General features: G+C 41.8%; 1 protein-coding gene across 1 annotated transcript in view; it reads right to left on the bottom strand.

Annotated features, from left to right (window-relative positions):
- Positions 1-26,807, bottom strand: part of LOC126282414 (myrosinase 1-like) — an 87,839-nt gene that overhangs the window by 27,875 nt on the left and 33,157 nt on the right. Inside the window, exons 4-6 of the mRNA XM_049982071.1 lie at positions 23,562-23,684; positions 15,246-15,429; positions 9,849-9,943 (exon numbers count right to left, since the gene is read on the bottom strand). Coding sequence (XP_049838028.1) covers positions 9,849-9,943; positions 15,246-15,429; positions 23,562-23,684 — 402 coding nt within the window. The remainder of the gene's footprint in view (positions 1-9,848; positions 9,944-15,245; positions 15,430-23,561; positions 23,685-26,807) is intronic.

Genomic DNA, 26,807 nt, shown 5'->3' with positions numbered 1-26,807 from the left:
AGAATCATTCGTGTTTTTTCGAGTAGGAATACTGCCTAAATCGTGTGCTTGTGATTATGTTAGGCAATTTTCTTGTCTTCTGTCAGTCATGACATCAGGACTACCTAGTCTTTCTATCATAGGGCTGTGTCCGCACTGGAAGTATAGTGAGAAGATAACAGACTTTCCCGCTCTCAGGTGTAACAATACTACCTCAACTGTGAGCTTATGATTAGGTTAGACCATTTTTTGGCTAGTGTCCGTCTAAAATTCTACTAAGTAGCAGATCCTGTGTTGCTTAATATGGCTAAATTTTGGCAGCACTATATTTTGGTGACAATGAAAATCTGTGCTGTACCGAGATTCGAACCAATAACTTATGCTTGCTGCAAATGGTGACCTTTACTGCCTTGCCTATCCGAGTACACTCCTGGTGCCATCCCAAAGTTCCATGTCGTAGATGCCGTCTACATCCTACCTCGCACAGATGCTGTGGGTCCCATACAGGAAGAGAGGTGTGATTAAAGTCGAATCCCAGTTGTTGGACATTCAGTACTAAATTGAAGTGCGTGGGTCCTTCAGACAAGCGTGCACTTCTGAACCAACAGATACTGTAGTCATCGGCAGGCATATGAAATACGAGAATCAGTAGTGACAATGAAAATTTGTGCCGGGCTGGGAGTCAACCTGGATCTTCTGCTTGATGCACACCTTAAGCACCTCGTGCACCGAAGCATGTTCCCCGGACTGACCCAGTGATCTACATGCTACACTCGCACTGGCACAGTGGGCCCAATACAGGAAGAGACGTCGGATTAAAGCCAAAGCCCAGTTATTAGACAAGAAAATCTAAATTGCAGTGCCTGTATTATTCTAATATACTTTTCAATGTCCATACATCGTGTATTTTGCGATGTCCTTCAGATATAAATGAATGTCCGAAGGAACAGGCACTGCAGCTATCAATAGTCGTATGTTGTTCAGTATTTCATGCGTAATAACTGCGTTTCGGCTTTATCATACGCCTCTTCCTGTATAGGACTCACAGTATTTGCAGATATTGTTCTGATACTTCATACTGCTGTCGATCGCTTCCGTGCCTGCTCTTTAAGACAACCTTGCATGCATGAATTTTGGAAAGAAAGTGCAAAGTGCAACAACACGGACATTGCAGTTAAGGTTTCCATGTCTTCGTCTAATCATACGTCACATCCTGTAAGTGAATCACAGTATCTGTTCGAGAGTAGAATATGGACGACAGCAGTGACCCGTTGAAGTTTGGGTCAGTCAGTGGAGCACGTCCGTATGGTCGACGTAGTTAAGACGGCCATTCGCATCCAGTGGAATTACTGCAGCAAATACTTGGGAATTTTCATAAGTGCTGATATGATTCTCGGGCGTCAAGAAATTTATTATTCCTTGTCTTTTTTACTGTGAGTTAGTGTTTCCAATAGATTAAAAAATGTGTCGGTGTCTTCATTGTAGACATCGATTATGATACTCTATCCTGCACAAGGTACTTCGTGTCCGTATAACCACTGCATCCTTCTGAATGACATTAGAATTTTCATCTCTTGGCATCAATTTCAGATTTTTACCCTACACGCTGCCCTCCAGTACTAAATTGGTGATCTCTTGATGCCTCAGGACGTGTCCTTCGAACCGATCACTTCCTCTACTCAAGTTGTGTCACAAATTCCTCTTCTTCCCAATTCTATTCAGTACTTACTAATTAGTTACGTGATCTACCTGTATAATATTCAGCATTCTTTTGTAGCACCACACTTCGAAAGCTTCTACTCTCTTCTCGTCAAAACTATTTATCGTCCATATTTCACTTCCATAAAGGGCTACACCCCATAGAAATACTTCCAGAAAAGACTACCTGACACTTAAATCTATGAACGATGTTAACTAATTTCTCTTCTTCAGAAACGCTTTCCTTGCCGTAACCAGTATACATTTTGTATCCTGTCCACTTCGACCATCATCAGTTATTTTGATCCCCAAATAGCAAAACTCATCTACTACTTTAAGTGTCTCATGTCATAATCTAATTCCCTCAGCATCACCTGATTTAATTTGACTACATTCCATTACCCTCTTTCTGCTTTTGTTGATGTTCATCTTATATCCTCCATTAAAGACACTCTCCATTCCGTTCAACTGCTCTTTCACATCATTTGCTGTCCCGGCAGAATTGCAGCGTCGTCGCAAACCTCAATTTTTTTTTTTTTGCCCACGAATTTCAGTTCCTATTCCACATTTTTCTTTTGTTTCCTTTACTGCATACTCAATATACAGATTGAATAAAACCTGGGATACGCTACAGCCCTGTCTCACTCCCAACTCTGCCGCTGCTTCCCTTACATGTCCCTTGCCAGTCTGGTGTCTGTACACAGCCTTTCGTTCCCTGTATTTGACTCCGACAACTTTCAGAATTTGAATGAGAGTATTCCAGTGTGATGAGTATGGTAGTGAAACGATTAAAGTGAACATGGATTCCAAACATAATTAACTCATATGCATAACCATCAAACAATATTCATTTTCCTATGAGAGGTTGAACACCCATGTTGGTATGGAAGAGGTGGTTGCTTAAATCTTGGAATAAGGTACTGACGCGGTAGCACAAAGTAATTTCATGATATAATAACCACTGTTACATTTAAGGCAGCTCTAGTATCTGCATTGTGTTATTCGTTTGCGAACAGAGATAAAGCAATAACAGTCCAATCGATTAAATTATTAAAACATCGGTAATAACGACTTATAGGCTTCACAGGTAGCTAGATGGGCAGAAAAAGGCAGACGAGTAAGATAAAATGTTAAATAGGGAGTAACGAAAGAGAAATAAACAAATTAGACAGACAGCGCTACTATGCAATATCAGTCGACCGCTAAGACTGCTTTATTGGCGCAGTTATGATTACGGCAAAAGTATGTAAAAATAGAAGTTCAAAAAAACGTTTTTTGAAAAAAGTTTGTTAGTTGCAAAGGAGGAGCCTCCAACAAAATTGATCTAAAGCAAATCTTTCGGGCATACTTCGAGCACCATCACAGATAGCCAATCCTTCTGCCACCAGAGTTCACGAAGCGAAAGTATCAATACCACAACATACATATCTGCCTCCTTGAAGTTCATTCTTCGAGATAACTTCAATGAACACTGAAAGACTCTTTTGCTCTAAGCAGTTACTTTTATCTGACCAATGCAAATATCGCAAAATTGATCTTTTAATTTACAAGAGACCCATAGAGGGGTGAGTGATAGACCCCAACAAGTGAAAGATGAAACTCATAACAGGATGACCTCAAAACCAATACGACAGTGCAATATTCATCAAACGAAGCATGCATGTACGACGGTTCGAACTTAAATAGGGGTAATTATTTATTCACAACCGATACAAAAGAGTTACATATTTGCACCTGTTACACTGCTTCAAAGTAGTCACCAGCGTTGTGTAGAACCCCGTTGCCAGCGATGTGGAAGGTGCAGTATACCGTAAGCAGAGCCTGTTCCTTTGATGGTGCGAATGGAGCGGTCTACTGCCTGTCGATTCTCTGGAACAGTTCTGAAGCGAACGTCACGAAGTGGTTCCTTCATCTTCGGAATCAAATGAAAGTCACAAGAACTTAAATCCTGGGACTATGGTGGGTAGTACAGTACGTCCTAGTCCCATCGACCGAACAGGGGAGCCACAGCTGGTGCTGTATGTTTTTACTCATTGTTGTGCAAACTAGTGGGTGGTTTACGAAGAAAGTGTCATCGCTTCTTTCGCAAAGCTGGTCGCAGATGATGCTCCAAAAGCGAACAGCAATCTGTGCACTGACGGTCTCCCGTGGAGAATCGTAATGCATTACGATAACGCCCTCACGGTCGTACACGAGAATCACCATAACTTTCACCATATTGGGGCTATGACACATTTTCGACTTTCGTGGCGTCTCATAATGACTCCGTTCATTGGAGTGCCTTTCAATCTTGATCCAGCTCCGTTGTTCCTGTTTCTAAAACGTAGTGACACAGTTACGTTAGACCGCTCGCTCAGAAGTGACTGTGTTTCCCACAGAAGGGGCGTCCGTCTAAAAGTGGGCTGGTAAAACACAGTAAGGTAGTTGTAGAAACGATTGGTATTGTAGTTGTAAATTATCGTAGCTGTGTTGGGAAAGAACCAGTGCTGCTAGTTCTAATAGAAAGCACTGAAGCTCAAATTGTTGTCGGTACAGAGAGCTGGCTAACGCCGGAAATAAGTGCAGCCCAAATTTTTTCAAACGATCTAACAGTGTTCAGAAAGGATAGATTAAATACAGTTGGTGGTGGGATATTTATTGCTGTCAGAGGTAGATTGCCTTGTAGCGAAAATGAAGTAATAGTTCATGTGAAATATTATGGGAAGAGGTTATACCTGACAATCGAACTAAACTATTAATTGGAGCGTTTTAGCGACTCACCGACTCAGAAGACATAGTTGCTGAACAGTTCAAAGAAAACTTGAGTCTCATTTCAAATAAGTACCCCGTTCATACAATTATAGTTGGTGGGGACTTTAATATACCCTCGATATGATGTAAAAATTATACTTTTAAAGCCGGCGGCAGGCATGAAACATCATCGGAAATTGTAATGAATGATATCTCAGAAAATTATTTAGAACAGTTAGTTCATGAGCCCACTAGAAGCTTAAATTTTTGCGAAAGCATACTTGACCTTTTAGTAACAAATAATCCTGGACAAGTAGTGAGTGTGGTGACGAATACAGGGATTAGTATCCACAAGGCAGTTTCTGCTAGGCTGAATACCGTAACACCTACAACCATCAAAAAGAAACGAAAAGTATATCTATTTAAAAAAGCTGATAGAAATGCTCTTAACGCCTTTTTAAGAGACAGTCTTCACTCCTTCCGATCTGATCATGTAAGTGTAAAAAAGTTGTGGGATGTTCTCAGAGAGATAGTAGCAACAGCAGTAGAGAGATATATACCACATAAATTAATAAGTGATGGTACCGATCCACAGTGGTACACAAAATGGGTCAGACCGTTGTTACAGAAGCAACGAAAAAAGCATGCCAAATTTAAAAGAACGCAAAATCCCCAAGATTGGCAAAAATTTACAGAAGTTCGAAATATAGCGCGTACTTAAACGCGAGATGCTTTTAATAATTTCCACAACGAAATTCTGTCTCGGAATCTAGCAGAGAACCCAAAGAGATATGGTCATACATAAAGCACAACAGTGAAAAGACGCAATCAATACTTTCACTCCGTGATAGCGACGATGAAGTCACTGATGACAGTGCCACTAAAGCAGAGTTATCAAACACGGTTTTTCGAAACTCCTACATCAAAGAAGACGAAGTTAATATTCCTGAATTCCAATGAGGAACAACAGCCAAAATGGGAAACATGGAAGTAGATATCCTCGGTGTAGCAAAGCAGCTTAAATCACTTAATAAAGGCAAGGCCTCCGGTCCAGATTGTATACCAGTCAGGTTCCTCTCAGAGTATACTGATAAAGTAGCTCCATATTTAGCAATTATATACAAACCCTCGCCCACAGAAAGATCCTTACCTAAAGACTGGAAAATTGCTCAAGTCACACCAGTACCCAAAAAGGGAAGTAGGAGTAATTCGATGAGTTACATGCCTGTATTACTAAAGTCGATTTGCAGTAGGATTTTAGAACATATACTGTATTCGAGCATTATGAAGTACCTCGGAAAAAAACGAATTATTGACATATAGTTAGCACGGATTCAGAAAATATCGTTCTTGTGAAACACAACTAAGTCTCTATACTCAAGAAGTAACAAATGCTATCGAGAGGGGATGTAAAATTGATTCCATATTTTTAGGTATCCAGAAGGCTTTTGGCACCGTTCCTCACAAGCGTCTTCTAACCAAACTGCGTGCCTAAGGGATATCGCCTCAGTTGTGCGACTGGATTCGTGTTTTCCTGTCAGAAAGGTCAAAGTTCGTAGTAAGAGACTGAAAGTCATTGAGTAAAACAGAAGTACTATCAGGCGTTCGTCAAGGAAGTGTTGTAGACCCTCTATAGTTCCTGATCTATATTAACGACATCGGAGACAATCTGAATAGCCGCCTTAGATTGTTTGTCTTGTGAAGTCATCAGATGATCAAAATGATTTAGATAAGAAATCTGTAGTGTGCGAAAAGTGGCAATTGACCCTGAATAAAGAAGAGCGTGAACTTATTCACATGAACACTAAAAGTAATCAGCTAAATTTCGATTACGCGACAAGTCACACAAATATTAAGGCTGTAAATTCAACTAAATTCTTAGGGATTACAATTACAAATAACTTAAGTTGGAACGATCACATAGATAACATTGTGGGTAGAGCAAATCAAAGACTGCGATTCATTGGCAGACACTTAGAAAGTGCAACAGGTCTGCTAAAGAGACTGCTTACACTACTCCTGTCCGCCCTACTCTGGAGTATTGTTGTGCGGTGTGGGATCCGCATCAGCTGGGACTGACGGATGCGATCGAAAAAGTACAAAGAATGGCAGCTCGTTTTGTATTATCTCGAAATAGGGCGGATAGTGTCACAGACATGATACGTGAATTGGAGTGGCAATCATTAAAACAAAGACGTTTTTCGTTCCGACAGGATCTTCTCATGAAATTTCAATCACCAGTTTTCTCCTCCGATTGTGAAAACATTCTGTTGGCACCCACCTACAGAGGCAGAAATGATCATCACGATAAAATAAGTGAAATCAGGGTCCGCACAGAAAAATATAAGTGCTCTTTTTCCCGAATGCCATTCGATACTGGAACGGTAGAGAGATAGCATGAAGGTGGTTCACTGAACCCTCAGCCAGGCACTTTATTGCGAATAGCAGAGTAATCACGTAGATGTAGATGTAGATTGTGCGCAGGCCGGTGACGTGGGACGGGAGAGTCCATTTGCTCGGAGAAGGTACGTATTTCAACAATCAGCGACAATAGAAGATTCCATTGTCTCCACAACAGTGTTGCCACTATTTAAGTTCCAACCTACGTCCAAAGCCTTCCTGAAAGACAAAAAGCAAAGAAACTGAAATCGTCACTAGGACAGAAGTGCTACAGCGTCACGTTGTACTACTAACCACCAAAAAGTTTTGAAATTTTTAGAACCAACCAATTTTTACCATAGCAGCAACTGCCTAAGCCAAAACGGTGAAGGACTAGAACCGTTGACAGAAGGCCCTAATCTCCTTTAACAGTTGTAAACGGCATAGTTGACGGAATGCGGACAATTTGTTTATCATGGAAACTCGTTACCAGGATGTCATGAGGCTCATAGAAGAACCCACATACAAAACATAACATCAACCAGTTACATCTAAACTTAGAAGGTCTGTGACACTGGACAATTTTGCAATGAAACAAAATGTGGAGTGATGTAGACCTAGAACTAGTCCAAGAGATAACGGAGTTGAAAGAGACACCGGAAAACTATATGGTTTCTGCAGACCTAAGAGAATATCGCGTACGTGGCGCCGGACACAAGCAAAATAAGTACATATTGTTTACCGTGAGAATTTCGGGATATATCTCTTTACTGAAGTCCCCACAAATGCCAGCAGAGCACTAATGGCATCCTTGAGTGTCAAAAGAAACTCGAATGAAGCAGGTGTTAATGATCCGGATTTGAAACAATATAACGGATGTGGATAGAAAATAATAAATAATATCGTCAATTATCTGATTTAGCGGATGCTACACCAAACGTAGTAGCAAACCAGATCTTAATAAATGGGCAAATAAAAAGTAAAATAAAAACACGGTCAAAGGAAAGCACACAACCTGAGTGGAGATCCAACCATCAATGCAGCAGAACTGATAGCAGTAGTAAAACGGGTGCAGGGAAATGAAGCCTGAATAACGTTTAGAAGAAACATTTTGGACAAGCAACTAAGGAGACGTTGCTAAAAATATTCATTATCTGGTTTTGAGACTACTGGATGCAGCGTGTATGCAAGAATGATCATGTAGTGGTTTTGTTTGAACCTGGGAAGGAACATGCAGATCCATCGCAATTCTGGCTTGTGTCTCACCTGCGCCATTTGCATAAAATTTTTGAACGAACGTTTATGAGGGAGAAGAACAAAAAATAAACAGCGGCGTATGACACCCTCGATCACCAAAAATTACTAAGAAAATTGTATAAATTAACTATAGACTATGGGCACACTTGCCTAGTAAAAGAAATCCCGTAAAAAAGGTTCATTCTGCAACAGAAAAATAGCCGACAGAGAAATAAATAAAGCGTACTACCTCAAGGAACTATGTTGGCCCCTTTCTTATACAAAACCTGTACACCTGTACCACGGATACTGCGATAACAGGACACACAATTCTGGGTTTATGTGGGCTACATGCTCATTACAGATCACGGTAAAACATACGAAGAGACAGAAGTAAAACTCTCCAAAGCCTCCGAGAACCCGACGTTATACCATGCACAGAACAAACTGAGCACTGTTGCTACGCCTCGCTTGAGGTAGAGAAAATGTTTGCTCAAGAGAACTATCACATTAACAATTACACCTGCGACCAGATGCCCAAATGTAGGGCAGAGGACACGAGTCAGTCCTGTTTACGAGCTGAAATACGAACTTCCTCGTGACGCTCCCATACCTCCCCTGGAGAACAATCAATCGTCTAACAACAGGAGTCTCCAAATGCAACAACACCATAAATCAATGGGGATACGTGAAGGATTACTCTTGCTAATGGGAAACATAAGCACAACATGACCTTCTCCTCCGCACAATCTTGCACTGAATAATGAATTTGTTTTACCAAAGCGCACCGTCGTGAAAGCTCCCTAATTCTGGAGAGGTAAGATTTAACGCACAATGAGCACGTGAAGTAGAATAACTAAATAAGAACTACATTTGAAGGAAACGCACATGAACGATGATTTCTGAAGTTGCTAATGGGTCTCATGAAAGAGACTCAGGGATGACAAAATGTAATCAGAATGTTAGTCACAGTTATTAGCCAAAACCAAAACGAAAGACTGTCGAAAATGTGTTAAACGAAGCGGATATTTATAGGTTGTATTTCAAGAGCGTTACTGATCATTGGGATGTTAAAATATGGCACAACACAGACAATAGTTCTCAGACTGCACGTTACGCTGAGTTTCAATATGAAACTAAAATCACAAGCAAGATTTTTAGCAAATAGTATTTAATTTTTGACAAGTATGCCATAAATTTACTTTTATTACAACTAAACCAGTTATTTGTATGTTCGGGCAAGATGACAGACATAGTGGTCATGTGCGGGTGGGCTGTGCTTGTGGGAATGTGTACGTGTTTCTTACTTTAGAAGAGCGCCTTTTGGTCGGAGGCTCAAATACAGAACGGTCTTTTTCTCGTGCCTGTATGTAACACAAGACCTGCTCTAGAAGGTTAGTGGCAAACTGTCCTTTACACAATACTGTCGAGTTTTGATAAGGAGAGAGTTTGCCCCCCGTAAAAATACGGGTGCTAAAAACATGTAATACTTTGGGATCCAACACGATAGTACTACACGTTCACCCATTAACTTACAAAGCACGGATTAATAAAAGTCACACCGGCATATTGCCAGCACTGTAATTTCATTCAGATCATACAGGTGATACGTTTCAGGCACGCCGAAGGAAATTCATACCTATTTCAATCTAGCTCTCAAAGAAGTATTCATTTCAATACCTCTGCAGTTCCTCGAAATTTCCAGCTTCCGACTTTTCTCCTATTTCAGATGGCTCTTGCCCTGTGCATCTTCACATCTGGTTGATAAATCTAAATATTTCTGAGCACGTGACAGTTCCGTTTTGTATATAGTTATTTCTCCCTACCTGGAATTCGAACATTCTCCTCTGCGCGTCCACACAAGCTTCCGTGTCTTCCGCCGGCTCGTACCAGTCGGTACTGAGGGTAATGCCCACTCTGCCTGCGAAACAGTGATGTATAACATGTACAATTAGCTCTTGAAATTTAATCATTTAGCGACGTTTTTCACAGCTAAAAATTTAAATAGATATCTCTAAACTACAGCAATCAAATATGGGGTTCTTCATGGAAATAGAAACGTTATTTCTATGTATTTTGATTAATATTTCACGATTTCTTTCCGACGCTGTCGACATCAATGCCCGATGCATAGTTCTTGACCAGTTATCAGAAGGATTTCATCTGCAAGAAATTTCCAAAACCAGCACAACCGTCTGAAGATACCTACACTAACTTAAGAAGCTAGCATCACGTCAGAACTGATTATCATTAGAGGAATATCATGTTGCTCTGATACTGATTACTTAATGCTGGTTACCATAAATATAACGTAACTGTTACTCCACGCAAATAACTCAGTTGTATTTTGTTCCGTAGACAGTCATGTTCATCTTGTCAGTCTAGATATCTTCAGTGGTTTCCACCTTTACTGTGCGTGTTTCTTGCACTTTATCAGTTTTCAGAACTATTCCAACTTCTTCATTTAATAATATTTGCACTCGGTGTCCTTATTCATTTCAGATATAATCCTATGTCTGTCTTTCCCTGTAGTGTTCACCTTTCAAGGTTCCATCTCGCATCATGCACGTTATTCACTGATGTCTCAAAACATGCCTTATCGCCCTGTCCGGTCTTCCAGTCATTGTTGTTCACATATTTCTTTCCTCACCGATTCTACGGAAGAATTCCATTTTTTTTTTCCCTTACCAGTTTACTAAATTTTCAACACGTTTCTGGCACACCACATCTCACACCACACATTCCACATGCTTAAATTCTCTTCGTTCCCGGTTTCCCCATCGACCATGATTCACTACATTAAATGCCGTGCTAGAAATGAGGCTTATGGTTGATTCTGAGCCGTGGCGACTGGCTCTAGTTATGCTCCACTAGCGTCGCTGATATCGGCACTCGTCTGGTCTTGTACCTCTGACTGTTCCGCCTGTGGTTTTCCGGCTTGGCGTGTGGCCGAGCTCTCTCTCCTAACAGGGGATCTGAGGGGGTGGAGTGAGTATGGGGTTTCCTAGACCTTCCTCTGTCTTGGTGGACCTGATCGTTGTTGTGTTTTCGCGGTGTTGCTATTGCGTGTGTGTCTATTGTTGTGGTGACAGGGCTTGCGTCCTTCTCTCAACGTTTCCGTGGCTCTTTGCCTGGGCCTCGCCGTCCTTGCTGTTTTGCCGCGCACTGGATGTACGGTGCTGATAAGTTGACGCGTTTGCGTGCGAAATGGTGGCGGGTCCGTCTCATCACGCTGGACTTCTTTTTCTTCGCGTAACTGGAAGCATTAAGTTACGTATGATTCGTATGCTGCTGTTAACCAGTGAAGGTGTAAAAGGGAGTAGAGTGTTACTTCTTGTTTTAAAGGTTTCTTACAGTGTTAATTTGATGTAGTATGTTAATTAGTGTGCTCTTCGCTCAGTTTCGGTTTTATACTGTCTTTTAATATGGGGGGCAGCGATTTGTTAGGTCAGTGTGATTTTAATTGTTCTTTTATTCTGTAAATGTCTCAGTTTGGTTTTTTGTTGGCTGATATCATGTGTGTGTTCGGCGTGTTTTCTGCCCTGGCTTGTAGCCTGATCATCTTCGAAATTGCTCGGCGGTTGCTTTCTACTCGTTTGTTCTGAGTACCACCGTGTATTAGCCGTGCTCCCATCCTTTAGTTACATATCCGACCTGTCCGTCGGAACGGACGAGATCTTTTTATATCATTAATGTGGTGTAAATTTTGGTTACATTAGGAATGAACTTGACAGTGAGCTTAGGGTGGTGACTGTCTGTGATGCTTTTGCAATCACATCTAATTATCCAATCTCATAGATTTTCCAAGTTTGGTGAAGGACAAGCGACCGAAATTTAAAGACTTGACATTTTCTTAAGAGAACAAAGGTCCGAATTAAATTTTTATATTGTTATTCTGAGCCTGTAATTCTGAAACAATGAAATTTTTTCTTTAGTCGAAATTATAATTATGTACCAACCACAAGTTTGTTCATCAGCAAAGATCCCTAACTTCCTATCTCCTTTGAGTGCTGTGATTAAATTGCAATTTTGGTATCTCTAGCACGTAACTTGAGCAGTCACACAGCTCAGATACCAGTAAACTTTTTTTTTTTTTGCAGAATATGCTGTATTTGCCTCTACTAATATGCTTCTCTTGTCCTCCACGGCTCGCCTGTTACGCGTTATTTTGCTTCCAAGCTAGCAGAATTTCTTATATTACGCTACTATGCTGTTTCAGAGTTTAATATTAGTTTCGTCGCTAACCTGACATCTCCTGCACCTTTTACATTTGCCTTTCTGTGGTTTACTCTCAGTCCGTGTTGTGTATTTGTTAGGCTGTTCATTTAATTCAACAAGTAATATAACCAATCTTAATGTTTACTGAGGATAGCGATGTCAACAACAAAACTTAGCATTTCATTATGAATGTTAATCATATTTCTAATCCTTTCCTGTAATTTCATTATTACTCCTTCGGTACATAAATTGAAAGGTAGTTGGGAAAAACTGTAGGTGTTAGACCCGTTTTAAACCTTGGTCGTCCAGTAACTCTGTTCACTCTTCGGTTTTGGGAGTATTAAGCAATACCTGTCCTTCCCTATAGCTTGAAACTATTTTTTGTGATTTTCTGTCATTGTGCGCTATTTTAGTTCCATTGCTTTACGAATGTCTCTTCATATCTCTTACGTCTCACTTCGATTACGGCGTGCGTTAAAATTACGTCTGTGGTGCCTTTACATTTCCTGAAGCCAGAGTGGTCTACCAGATCCACAGTTGTATTTTCTATTCTTGTATTTTATTATTGTTACCAAATTAGATTCTGTTAAGGTGATTGTAGAATTTCTTACAATCATTTGCTTTTGATATGCTCAATATAATGTTGATGGTTTCGTTCCGAAAATAGGATGGTACGTTTCTAGAATCACTGATTCTACACACATACATTGTCAAGTTCCTTCAGGGTTTTTCTAATTCTAGAGGGTTAATCCTTCTGCCTTATTTTCGCAAGTCTTTTAAAAGGCTAACAAACCCTAATTGCTCGATGCTATGTGTTTTCTTCATCAACACCCATTTCTTCTTCTGTCGCATCAACAGAGAGTTCTTTCGCCTGTACAGTTCCTCAGTGCACTCTTTCCATCTTTTCGTTCTCTCCTTTTCGTTTAACAGTAGTGTGTAACTGTGTGTACAATATCAGACTGAAAAGTAGGTCTAGTGTATTTATTCGCAAACAGGACAAAGAGTGAATCATTGATTTTATGTAGCAGTATTAAGATCTTCAGGCACTCTCTTGCATATGAACACACGTCATTGAGAGTTAATACTACTATGCACATAAGAACAACGGCGGTGATACTGGTGATTGTAGTAGTAAATCTATATGTTGTAACAACGATATCATTCTTATTATCATTGCTCTAAACAGTGTTCTTATTAGTCAGTTGTATACTGAGAACAACGACATGCCAGGAGAAATGCATAGCAGCAGAGCAGATTTGATCATGTAGATGAAGGGGATTGGTCAAGATAAAAGCTGGAATATAATGAAGGTAAATCTATCAAATAAGAGAATAATAGAAAGTGATAAGGAGAGCTGGGACGAGGCTGGCATTGTGAGATAAAGATTCACTTTCTTCTGGACCAAGTAAAGAAAGCTCGGCTGTTTCTAGAGGGTGTTACGACAACACATACATTTTAATCTTGTCTTAAACGAGGCGTGGTTTTGCATGAGAGCCAATTACAGGCTAGCTGGTTCGAATACATAAATGAGTAAATGAACTTGTCCATTTTAATTTAAGTGATAGTAGTTTCGTAGACACGTACTCCATTTTTATGAGTCTTACAAAGGGAAGGCCTCAGACACGGCCAACCGATTAGGCTCAAATTTGACATGTCGCTTGTGTACAATCTAAAACGAAGGAATCTAAGATATTTTGGGTCAAAAACTCGCGTTTTTGAGAAAATCACCCATAAAGGTAATGACGAGTAATCTACTGAAAATTGGCGTGATCGATAGATAATTGTAAATACAGCATTTTTCACCATCAGGTGTGGGACCCGAAAACGTATAGTTTCCCAGAAATCGAGGTAAGGAACTTTTACAAAAAAAAATGGCTCTGATCACTATGGGACTTAACATCTGTGGTCATCAGTCCCCTAGAACTCAGAACTAATTATATCTAGTTAACCTAAGGACATCACACACATCCATGCCCGAGGCAGGATTCGAACCTGCGACCGTAGCAGTCGCGCGGTTCCTGACTGAGCGCCTAGAACCGCGAGACCACCGCGGCCGACAAATTTTTACAACTGTCCCTTCTGAACCCAGATGGTAAACGATTTTCGCCGCCAGAACCGATAGCCCAACGGCCAAGGTAACTGCCTGAGAATCGGAGAACCCGGGTTCGAATCTCGAAGAAACTGTATTCATTCACAAAACGTATTTCATTCGGCGCTTTAACGACGGAAAAATCACTACATGTATCCGCGAGGTTCACGGCTGCCTGATGACGGAAAACAATTCTTTCCGATTGACTTCTATAAGGTTCATACTGGACACGTTCACTCTTCCAGGTTAACAACTACAATATGACGAAGAGGCATCTCTCCCTGCGTTCATTCTGTCCCGTGCCTCGCTGTAAACAAGCGTCGGCGTTTGGGAAATTAGTTTGCCTACCTTATTATTATCATTCCTCGTTGATTTACTTACCTTATTAAATCTCCTACCCCTATCAATTGAGATATGGAAAAATACAAAACGAAAGGAATGACATCCGCTTCGAGATTCGAACTCGGGTTTTCCGATTCCCAGCCACTTACCTCGGGCGTTGCGCTATCGATGCTGCCGGCGAAAAGCGTTTACCATGCGGGTACAGAAGAGGCAGCTGTAAAAGTTTCTTTCCTTGATTTCTGGAAAAGTTTGTGTTTGCGGAACCCGTACCTGATGTTGAAAAATGCTGTATTTGCAATTACCTATCGATCCCTTCAATTTTGAGTCCTTTGCTCGACATAACCTTTAGGGGTGATTTTCTCAAAATTGCAGAGGGGTTGACCCAAAATATCTTAGAGTCCTTCGTTTTAGATTGTATACAAGCGACCTGCTAAATTTGTGCCGAATCGGTTGGCCGTGTCTGAGGCCTTCCCCTTGTTAGTTGAATGTTCTGTCAACAATGTACAAACTCAGCCGCTCTGTAACGTAACGTGACAGTTGCCTTAGCCGATGTGTCACCTAGTGAAACGCTCACCATTCTGCGTGGCGCGGAACTCCTGGTCGTACAGGCGGTAGACTTTCCCGTGGGCGCGGATGAGAGTGTGTGCTGCAAGGTAGTTGCCGATGCCTGGGGCGTACTGAGAGGGCGCCTGATAGCCCACGCTCGAGTAGCCGCTCGTGAACACTGATGGCTCGTTGAACGTGATCCACCACTTCACCTGCAACAGACCACAGTCTCTTCTAAACGTGGAGCTCCAGAGAGGTGTTACGTATCAACACGGTATCAGGCAGCTGGCCGCAGTATTTCATAATTGCGAGACCTTGTTGACTGTGTGTTCCTTGCGGGAGGGTCAACAAGTGCGACACGAAACGACAGCGTTTCATCACATTAGCAGGTGAGGCGGAAAGCAGGACATCAGCTATTTGCTCGAACTGGGCAGCTAGCATCAGCAGAGGCTTAGTAAAGCAATACGACTGAGAAGTATCACATCAGTTTGTTACATGACGTAAGAAGGGTGGCGCAGTGGTTAGCACACTGGACTCGGATTCGGGAGGACGACGGTTCAATCCCGCATCCGGCCATCCTGATTTAGGTTTTCCTTGATTTCCCTAAATCGCTCCAGGCAAATGCCGGGATGGTTCCTTTGAAAGGGCCCGGCCAGCTTCCTTCCCCATCCTTCACTAATCCGTTGAGACCGATGACCTCGCAGTTTGGTCTCTTCCCCCAAACAACCTGACCCAACCAGGGCGTGATATGAATCGCTGATGCATTCGGATTACGGAAGACAAAGCCGTCATTACAAGTGACTTTGGGTCAACACCAGCCGATGTTTCACACTATAAATACTCCAGCATGGTCAGAAGGATCGATGGGGTACAAGATGCGTGTACTCGATTCCCTGACACGGTATTATTGCTGGGTATAAGCCGGTTATAGATTTCCTGCTCGTACTCAACACTGCCAACAGCCACCGCAGAGATGTCTTCTTCTCCGTAAGCACCAGTCACGAGTTCGGCGCTGTTGACAGCTTACAACGCAGATTGGAAAGCCTGGGGACCTTGGAGCAGCACACCAGTGTTCCTTACATTTCAGTGGAGCCATGTGGCCTACGTGCAAGGCATGCCAGGATCGGCGCTCTTTTCAACAGCACGACAACCATCATCGTGGTTCATAGAGCAGAGATGAGCCACAGTTACTGGAGGACATCGAGGACCCCCTAGGCAGCAGTGTGTAAGCCACATACGCAAGCGCCACCTTCTTCGAGTGCGGAGGGTGGAGACACAGCATCCACTTCCTTAGTAGCTGCTGGGCGTTAGCGGTGCACCCGGACAAGCAGCGGCATCGCTAAAGTAGAGATGTAACTGCAGAAATAAGTGGTTAAGTGACTCTTCTCTTCCTGCGCCCACCGGCGTACACAGATTACATCCATCCCCTCTTCCCTGAGGAACCGGCAAGTGGTGGACTGGGAGGGTGCCTCCTGACATACCATCCATCTGCCACGATTCCCAACAGGAGCCACCTGCAGGCTACATAAACACCACAGACTGTTCTGTTTGTTTCCTTCTTTTCTCTTCTTCTTTTATTACGATGAACAGAGTGCAGAACTGAGAGCCCGTGAGCTTGCTGGCAAAAGATAAGGAGACTAGCAGGGTCGTCAATTTTTTAGCTTAGGACTGAGCTTTAGCCTCAGGTTGTCAACACAACCATCATGCTACCCCATCCCATGTACTTTGGGCAGCGCAGGCAACTGTGCTCCATAGATAAATTTAGCATTGCTCGAAGAATCTATTTAGAAAGATAAAAATGCTAGGAAAAGAGTCATTTTCCAGAGCGCAGCGTGAGAACCACACAGTTGCCTCAGAGGCAACGCTACCCAGTAATGTTCTGTTTAAATTTCTAAAATAATCTTTTCCATGTGTTTATAGCTTTAATTTCAGCAGAGTGCGTATATTTTCATGCCTGTATACGTGGGAGCTCTTTTATTTCTCAGTTTCGAGAATGATATCATGGAATGGGAGATTTCTTTTGGCTTCATACTCTCACCACAACACTTTTCGTTGTTAAAAACGAAATCGGAGAGAGTAGATGTTTCTTTAACCTTATTACTCAAGTGTTACTGGATGATATTCGTAATGTCTGCTTCTATCAATCAGCAAGATTCCTGCTCAGACAGAGACTGCCAAGTCTGAGAGCATTAACATAGAGGACACGCGCTTGTAGTAGATTTGAACACTTGCAGCTGGTAGAGCGGGGAACAACGACTTGTTGTCAGACGACTGATGAGCTGAGCCTTGTTGTGGCACAATGTATACCTCCACTTCAGCACTGCCTGCAGGGACCGCGTAGTGTTCAACCAGTAGGGCCGCTGCTCACCGCTTTCAAGATCGTGAGTCTGGCTATATCGGCAAACAGTGCAAGCAACGACGCGATAGAAACAAGAATCCGTTCTCGCCCTTCAGGAGCCATTGGTACAGTTCTAACATTTTGGAGCTAACTAGTTGCTTTCATTACGAACTTTGGTGATTTTCCTGGTATTCGTTTCCATTTTCCGCTTTCTTTCTCTAATGAACTAACTGCTCTTATAGTCACCTCTCATATCTGCGAAATATTCTCAAAACTATCATGTCCACTCAGTTGTGCCAGGGTTAAATTTTACTATTTTAAGCCCTTGTCCAGCTATTGAAGTTCATTCAGTTGTATCTGTGGCGAACTCATGCGTCGATGTTTATGATAATAAACGTGATTATTATAGCGACCGCTTTTTTCTGTTGTAGGTAAATGATCCATCATCTCATTAATATATCTATGTGTGTGGTGAGGTTCCGATATTTTTACTTTTGATTCGGCCACTCATTTTAATTATAATTTCAATAAGACGTTTCCGTATGCGCAACACTATAATTTACTTTAAATTATTTTGCATTATGTTTAGGGTGTTTCCTTTCTCTGCAGGTCACCAGAGATCGGTCTGTGGCATCTAGATGTATGGTAACAGCACAAGACATCCCACAATACTTTTGGATAATGCGTCCAAAACTAAATTTTAACGTGTCTGGATACAGCAACTTACTATCGACATGTTTAAGTAGTTCTATTACGGGGCAGTGAGTCAAATTTAAAATGAAAAATATTTAAAGAGCAGCTATCGCAGAGTGACGAAGTGAGATATGAAGGTCAGGAATTACTAAGAGGAACAGTAAAACAAGCTAATGGATTAGGGAAGTGGACAGAGTGGTACATGTTGTTAAGAATACAATGAAAGTACATTCTTGATGGGCAGAACATTTGTCTGGGCAATAGGTGCAAGATGGACTTAGAAAATTCTTTGTCAGCGACGAGGAAACACTGTAACGATTACATAATGGAGGTTTGACAGAAGACGTTAGAATATCGGGAGCTCCATAGGTGCTAATAGCTGAAGATTATGGTGCATGGAAAAGTCTAGAGAGACATTTATTCAAGACTGTAAGACAAATAACTGATAGTGTTAAGTGATGACTATGGTAACTGACATAGAAATACACAGCTACCCAATGTTTAATATTAATAGAATTCGAAACAGATTCCCACTAGAAAAATTTATCCTTATTTTATGATCGATTTCGATGTATGTGGTCATCAGATGTGTCTACAAAAGAGAAAACAGAAGACGCAAATTTCTCAGTGAGAGCATTATAAAAGCATACAACAATGTTGTTTGTTGCACCTACATACATGATCTGAGAAGCAGCTACATAGAAACACACCAATCTCCCTAAACCTGTAAGCAGAATACGAAAAGAGAACCTGTATCCAAGTTTGGCACCTTTAAAAGACATAAGATGCTAATAAACCTGTTATAAACGCAAATATCCAGTAGTGTAGGGTCAGCGTCATCATACTGTGCTCACCAGCAACAACAACTGAAGACACACAATACATAATTACGTTCAACCAAAACCGACTGCGGGAAGACCTTGGGCTGCGGATCGGAGCCGCCAGGCGGGGAAGCCACCGGCGGTGGAGCACGCACGAAGGGGTAAACTCAAGGACGAGTCGAAAGACAGACCAACGACAACAGTTCTCTGGCAGATCTTGGGAGCGAAGACAGCTCTTTTACGCCTCATTAATGGAAAGTATTTGGATTTAACAATATTTTACTTGTACCTAAGTTCATTATAAATGCCGATTACACGTTTACTTTCAGTTTTAAGGGTTGTCAAATGGATGTAAGTTAATAGCATTATTTTTCTCGATTTCGGTAGGAAAATTACTTTTGGGGTGCACTGACACAGAGTCGTTGTGCAAAGGCATCAGTGCCGTTTACATTGCTTTTTAGAATTAGTAAGATATTAGCTACATGATTTTCTAGTAATTCGTTGGGCCTTTCAACTCTTTTATTTTACTAAAAATAATTATTTCTGTTTCACGAACAAAAATGTCTACCAGTTTGTGTGCTATGCTATTGCCAATTGCAGCACATTCTCATCTGAAATTTATTTTGTGAAGAAATCTGAAGAATTTCTGGAAAACAACAAATGCAATGGTTTCCACTTTGCTAATTATCTTGTGAGTCAGTAAATTACACTTTATAATCGTGACCTTAGTATAAATATTAGTGTATTTAGCGATGCTAACGTTGCACCATCAGGAACACTTAGGTTATTAATGAAATTAGTCAGTTCACGTGTATTCCTTACTCCGAAATACGAAACAAGTACGTTGCTTTTAATTTTGCATTTTGTATCTTATTGAGTTCATATCAAGGGCATGTCCTTTAGGTGACAGTAAATCCAATAAATAGCATGCTCCATATTTCTGACACACTGTACATTGGAACAATGACCAACTCAATCAGAAAAAATATTTGCTCTACACTAAAGTCGCACTTTTATTTGGCTACTGGAAAACGGTTTCGGTACTATGTAAAATCATCAGATCATACCACTGGTGCAGTCGTCCGTCTTTCCTAAGTGGGGGTATCATATAAATGCCCTATATACGTAACACACATTCATTGGCAAATGAGTTTGACGACTGCACATTGGGGCATGGTCTGATAGTGGTATGTAGTACCGAAATCGGTTGACAGTAGACAAAATTAAAGTGCGACTATAGATCAAAGCAAATATCCCTTTCAGGTCAAATGGGGTTGCTATTCTTACGTACTTTCACTTGAGGCATAGGCTCGGAGATACTTGTGATCGTAATTTTATGTGTCTTCCACAGTTGTCATTAAAAACTAGAGTGTTTTCAAAGATAAAGCTGTCATAAAATTTAGAAAACAGAATTTTCTCTGGCTGCTAATCTCACATTTAGATATGATTCTAACCCCATGGATATGAGAGAGCACAAAATATTGGTAAAGAAACATGCGAGGCATTACAATGTGAAAACATAATTGCTGTTACCAGTCCGCTGCTCTTAGTTTATGAAATGTTACGTCGTAGTCACGACCGATACCACCAGCCTTATCACTTTTGGTACCTCTCTGTCGACTGTATTACCACGCTTTTTTTAAACTGTGCAGACATAAAGAAGACGCGAAATTGTTTAATCCAGTTGTATACGATTAATGGTCTTTGAATCATGTTCTGTACCGATTACTGATTGATAAAACGACGTCTACAGTAATAACTCGTACGTCCTCTATATTATTACTCACGTCATAAACTGTAAAGTGGCCCCTAATCACGGCTGCAGTCCTAAGCAATCACATGGTGTTAGTAGTGTTGTTCTTTTCTTTTCATTTGATGTTTTCTCCGTACGCAGAACTGCTTCGGCTTTTAGATTATAAATTGCTCACGATATACCACATTCTCAAATCACGCACCCCTCTCTGTAGAAATTCCTCTTTGTTCCTATCTACATCCTGAATGTAGTTTTCATTTAGATTGAGAGTTATTAGCGTTTGCTTTTCAGAACGAAGGAACGTCTGATCACTCTGATGTCACAGCTTCATTCCCTGTATTCTAGACATACAGAAACGTCCTTAACCAAACTTCTTCCTGGTCTTATGTTCACCATAAAATGAAAAAAAAAAAACGCAGTGATAATTTCCAATTACATGCTCAGTAAGTATCTTCATTCAATACAGTACAGCAACGTTGACCACTTATGTTACTGAGAAGAGTGTTATGTTTGATTCCACAAGTTAGTGCGTTCGATACAGAAATAACCACACATGCATTTTCTAATTCTACACTCCTGGAAATTGAAATAAGAACACCGTGAATTCATTGTCCCAGGAACGGGAAACTTTATTGACACATTCCTGGGGTCAGATACATCACATGATGACACTGACAGAAACACAGGCACATAGACACAGGCAACAGAGCATGCACAATGTCGGCACTAGTACAGTGTATATCCACCTTTCGCAGCAATGCAGGCTGCTATTCTCCCATGGAGACGATCGTAGAGATGCTGGATGTAGTCCTGTGGAACGGCTTGCCATGCCATTTCCACCTGGCGCCTCAGTTGGACCAGCGTTCGTGCTGGACGTGCAGACCGCGTGAGACGATGCTTCATCCAGTCCCAAACATGCTCAATGGGGGACAGATCCGGAGATCTTGCTGGCCAGGGTAGTTGACTTACACCTTCTAGAGCACGTCGGGTGGCACGGGATACATGCGGACGTGCATTGTCCTGTTGGAACAGCAAGTTCCCTTGCCGGTCTAGGAATGGTAGAACGATGGGTTCGATGACGGTTTGATGTACCGTGCACTATTCAGTGTCCCCTCGACGATCACCAGAGGTGTAAGGCCAGTGTAGGAGATCGCTCCCCACACTATGATGCCGGGTGTTGGCCCTGTGTGCCTCGGTCGTATGCAGTCCTGATTGTGGCGCTCACCTGCATGGCGCCAAACACGCATACGACCATCATTGGCACCAAGGCAGAAGCGACTCTCATCGCTGAAGACGACACGTCTCCATTCGTCCCTCCATTCACCACTGGAGGCGGGCTGCACGATGTTGGGGCGTGAGCGGAAGACGGCCTAACTGTGTGCGGGACCGTAGCCCAGCTTCATGGAGACGGTTGCGAATGGTCCTCGCCGATACCCCAGGAGCAACAGTGTCCCTAATTTGCTGGGAAGTGGCGGTGCGGTCCCCTACGGCACTGCGTAGGATCCTACGGTCTTGGCGTGCATCCGTGCGTCGCTGCGGTCCGGTCCCAGGTCGACGGGCACGTGCACCTTCCGCCGACCACTGGCGACAACATCGATGTACTGTGGAGACCTCACGCCACACATGTTGAGCAATTCGGCGGTACGTCCACCCGGCCTCCCGCATGCCCACTATACGCCCTCGCTCAAAGTCCGTCAACTGCACATACGGTTCACGTCCACGCTGTCGCGGCATGCTACCAGTGTTAAAGACTGCGATGGAGCTCCGTATGCCACGGCAAACTGGCTGACACTGACGGCGGCGGTGCACAAATGCTGCGCAGCTAGCGCCATTCGACGGCCAACACCGCGGTTCCTGGTGTGTCCGCTGTGCCGTGCGTGTGATCATTGCTTGTACAGCCGTCTCGGAGTGTCCGGAGCAAATATGGTGGGTCTGACACACCGGTGTCAATGTGTTCTTTTTTCCATTTCCAGGAGTGTAGTTTGAGTTCAGAGGCATATGCCTGATAAATCGTTATACTGTATTTTCATAAAATGTGTCAAAAACACGTGCAATTACTTAAGACTAACCGAGAAATAAGAACACAGTCCTGTCTGTTATTGCACTTTTAAGAAATATTCACTGTATTTTACTAGGCATTTCCCCCCTTATTTATAGTTTCGCTTTGTTTTATGACGCTCCTCGCTCCTTCTTGCTTTCCAACATACTGACACCATTACTCCAACCGTCTTCACCAATTTCTTTAAAGTAAATGAAACTTGTTCTACGCATCTGTGTTTTCACACACGTGGCTTTTCCGCCAGTATTAAATTCTCCAAGGTATACATCATATATCTATATTTAACCACATTGAATTAAGTTACTTATTGTATGTGTCATTACAGTGTTGCATGAAGTCGGTCTTTAACGTCCATTCTGTACTGAAAATCTCATAATCCCAAATTATTTTACAAGCAAGAAAGAATCAGGCTGTGAAGGCCACGTGCGGAAATTTTTCTCTATCGAGGGAAATAGTAATTCAAATGATCGTATTAACAGAGATTTAAAGATAAAATAATACACTGTGTGAATTATAGGATAGTTATCTTTGTAGCCTCTTATGTGTTTCATTTTGTATGACTGTAGTAGTCAACAAACTAGGAAGTACTTCATACCTGAAGACCGTAATGCTGTGAAACTCTCTTCGTTCTTAAGCTCTGTAATAGTAATACAGTGTGAATTTGTAGAAGTAATACTCACCCTGTCACCAAAATTCTCGAAAAGTATCCTGGCGTATTCGACGAAGTAGTCTGCAATCAGTGGGTTTGGCCAGCCGCCGATATACTGCAAAGCTTGCGGTAGGTCCCAGTGGTACATCGTCACCTGAACACATAGGTAGAGATCAGGATACCAAGAGCAGCAGGCTACAACCGTTCATGGTAATACCATGAAACGAGAATGCAATAAAATTCTGTGCTCCTGTAAATAAATAATTATTTCCTGTCTGGTTCAATATATGTGTAGTGCTAAGTTTATTTCACTTACACCTTGTTGTCACAGGCTTTTGCTTATCGAGGTAGGGGACCATCAACACTATATCATTATACACAAGCGGTATTAATGTTTCATAGCAGTTATTATCGTTTTATCACAATGGATTTCCAATTGTTAACATTACTGCATTTGCGTTGTCGGGTTCCACGTCTCTGCTTCCGCCGACTTTTATTCAGCTTCTCGCTGATTAAAGCACTCTCGTACTCGAAAGATATAAATTCAGTTAAATTTTACAGTATATCAATGGAGCTAGCGATCTATGTTGGAGAACACTCTTTTGTTCACAACAGTCATGGTCGCAACGTATAGCCAATAATTTGTGAATCTTCAGGTTTTTTGTGGCGCAAAAACAGTTGCATTAAGTTTATGGTGTGAAGCCGCAAGATTTCTCCTTCTGCTTCTAATATTTCGGCGGCATAACGTTCACCCATCTTCAGAGTGAGCCACAACACTACCGCTCCAGTACGCGGCAGTGTTGCGGCGCACTCTGAAGATGGTTGAACGTTATACAGCCGAAATATTAGAATAAGGAGGAGAAATCTTGTGGCTGCACACCCGAAACTTATTGAAACGGTCAATAATTTACCTGTTTAATCATCATATCCAGCACCTACATTAAACCAAAGTAACACATCTAACAACCACATTAGCTTACGCGAGAATTAATCGTGTTCTTTTTGTAACCAGTTACTATTTATGATGATTACTCTTCACAGTCTATACCGCGCAGCTGCTGTTAATTCCACAAAATGCTATAAACACAATTGTGAATTAAAAATATAATTTCGTAGGACGCAGCATTTACTTTTGTGAAACTGTACTCACACATTTTTATAATTAACGGTATAAGTAGTTCTTTGTTAATATAGATGCAGAGATTCTCCGGAACCTGTGTATTTTGTCGTATTTCTGAGCATTTTTTTTCCAGATGTAGCATTATTCTACAGTGAAATTTTTTGAAAGATATTTCATGACAGTCAATATACTACACAGCTTTTGTAATACTTACAGTACTGTAGGCCATGAATTTGGCGTTATAAGGGAATGTTGAGATTTTCATGCCTATTGGCTATTACAGAAATATTCTCTTCCTCCTATCTTTTTTATCTCATCATTTCCCTTATAAATGCCTTTTTATATCCTCGACGCAGAAAAATAGGAGATTAGTTTTAGACACTTTATTGGCGAAAAACCATCATGCACGTCAGCGGCGTCGAAAAGTCGTAAAAAGAAAGCATCTTTTTGTGTACAGGAAGAGTCTTACGAGGTGGCCACGTATGCTCATCACCGACTTCGTTCAGTTTTGTAGTGTATGTAGGCTTGGCCAGATACGAAAGTGGCTGAAATACGAGCTGAAGAAATCAAAGAGTTTAGAAAAAAAAGCATTTTTGGCTCTCATCGGGTTAGACATGAGCCATTTACGTTAACGTAATTTCAAGGCAGCGATTGGTGCAGTGGAAAGTTCACGGGATGTGCATCCGTGTCTGTAAGTGGAAACTTTTTCATTTAACTTGGTTTATTTTCTATTTTAATGTTAATTGTACTGCAAGAAACCAAAATAATGTTCAGTATGTCGTTTAATTAGTAATTTCATAAAATGCGTCGAAAAGAGACAGACAAATAAACATTTGGAACTGCAAATAAATTGCTAGAAAGCGGTTGTAGCGCGAGAACTTGGTATATAAAATTAGATTCTTCTATTAACAGTTGACGATTTACGCGTAAAAGAGGAACTTATTCTTCCAATGCAGCTGTGGAGGACTGTTGACTGACAAAATAAGCCTAACACATGTCCTGTAGGATTTAATTATAATCCCCTCTAGAAAATTTATTTGCCGAGAACTCGTGATGCTAAGAGAGAGTGGGGCAAATAAACATCACCCGAACAAGTTCCAACATTTTGAAACCATTTGAGGCGGCATTAACGGAGGAGGAGAAGATCTATAGTTACTTCCAACAGGACTGAGTAATTGCCCATACAAACGGCCGAATCTTGGAGCACATTTTCATTGTCTTCAAGTCTGAAAGAGTTGTTAGCAGAGGTCGGTCTGTTCGCGGCCCTGGGTGGCCACGCAGGACGCCTGATCTGTCACGAGCTGTTACTTTTTGTTGTGAGCCCTCAAGTAAGGTGCGTCGCAACAACGGTCGTAGTCTTCAAGAACTGCAGCAGACCATATCGGAAAACGCTGCAGCATCTCCATCTGTCCAGCTACGGTCCGCCTTCAGAAACTCGCTGACCAGGGCCCAAAAGTGCCAAGAAATGAATGGTAGTCACTTTCATATCAAACTTCCTGGCACATTAAAACTGTGTGCCCGACCGAGACTCGAACTATTGACCTTTGCCTTTCGCGGGCAAGTGCTCTAGCATCTGAGCTACCGAAGCACGACTCACGCCCGGTCCTCACAGCTTCACTTCTTCCAATCTTTACAGAAGCTCTCCTGAGAACGATGCAGATCTAGCATTCCTGAAAGAAAGGATACTGCGGAGACATGGCTTAGCCACAACCTGGGGCATGTTTCTGAATGAGATTGGCACTTGCACGCAAAAGGCAAAGGTAACAAGTTCGAGTCTTGGTCGGGCAAAAGTTTTAATCTGCCAGGAAGTTTCATATCTGCTCACACTCCGCAGCAGAGTGAAAATCTCATTCTGGCACTTTCATTTCTTCTACAGTCAGGTTAGCACTGTATTTCCTTTCCTCTACTGTGTTTCTTTGTACCCTGGAACAAAGTTCTCGCGCTTAGGGCTGGAACAGCGCGACCGCCACGGTCGCTGGTTCGAATCCTGCATCGGACATAAGTGTGTCTGATTTCCTTAGGTTAGTGAGGTTTAAGTAGTTCTAAGTTCTAGAGGACTGATGACCTCAGATGTTAAGTCCCATATTGCTCAGAGCCATTTGAACCAACTCTGTTCTCCATGCTATTTTTATTTGATCCAGCCTGTAGTACAATCCG

This window comes from Schistocerca gregaria, chromosome 7, assembly GCF_023897955.1.
Source record: "Schistocerca gregaria isolate iqSchGreg1 chromosome 7, iqSchGreg1.2, whole genome shotgun sequence".
In the NCBI taxonomy this organism is placed as follows: domain Eukaryota; kingdom Metazoa; phylum Arthropoda; class Insecta; order Orthoptera; family Acrididae; genus Schistocerca; species Schistocerca gregaria.
Note: the sequence above shows the minus strand (reverse complement) of the source record. Positions and strands in the feature narration are given on the sequence as shown.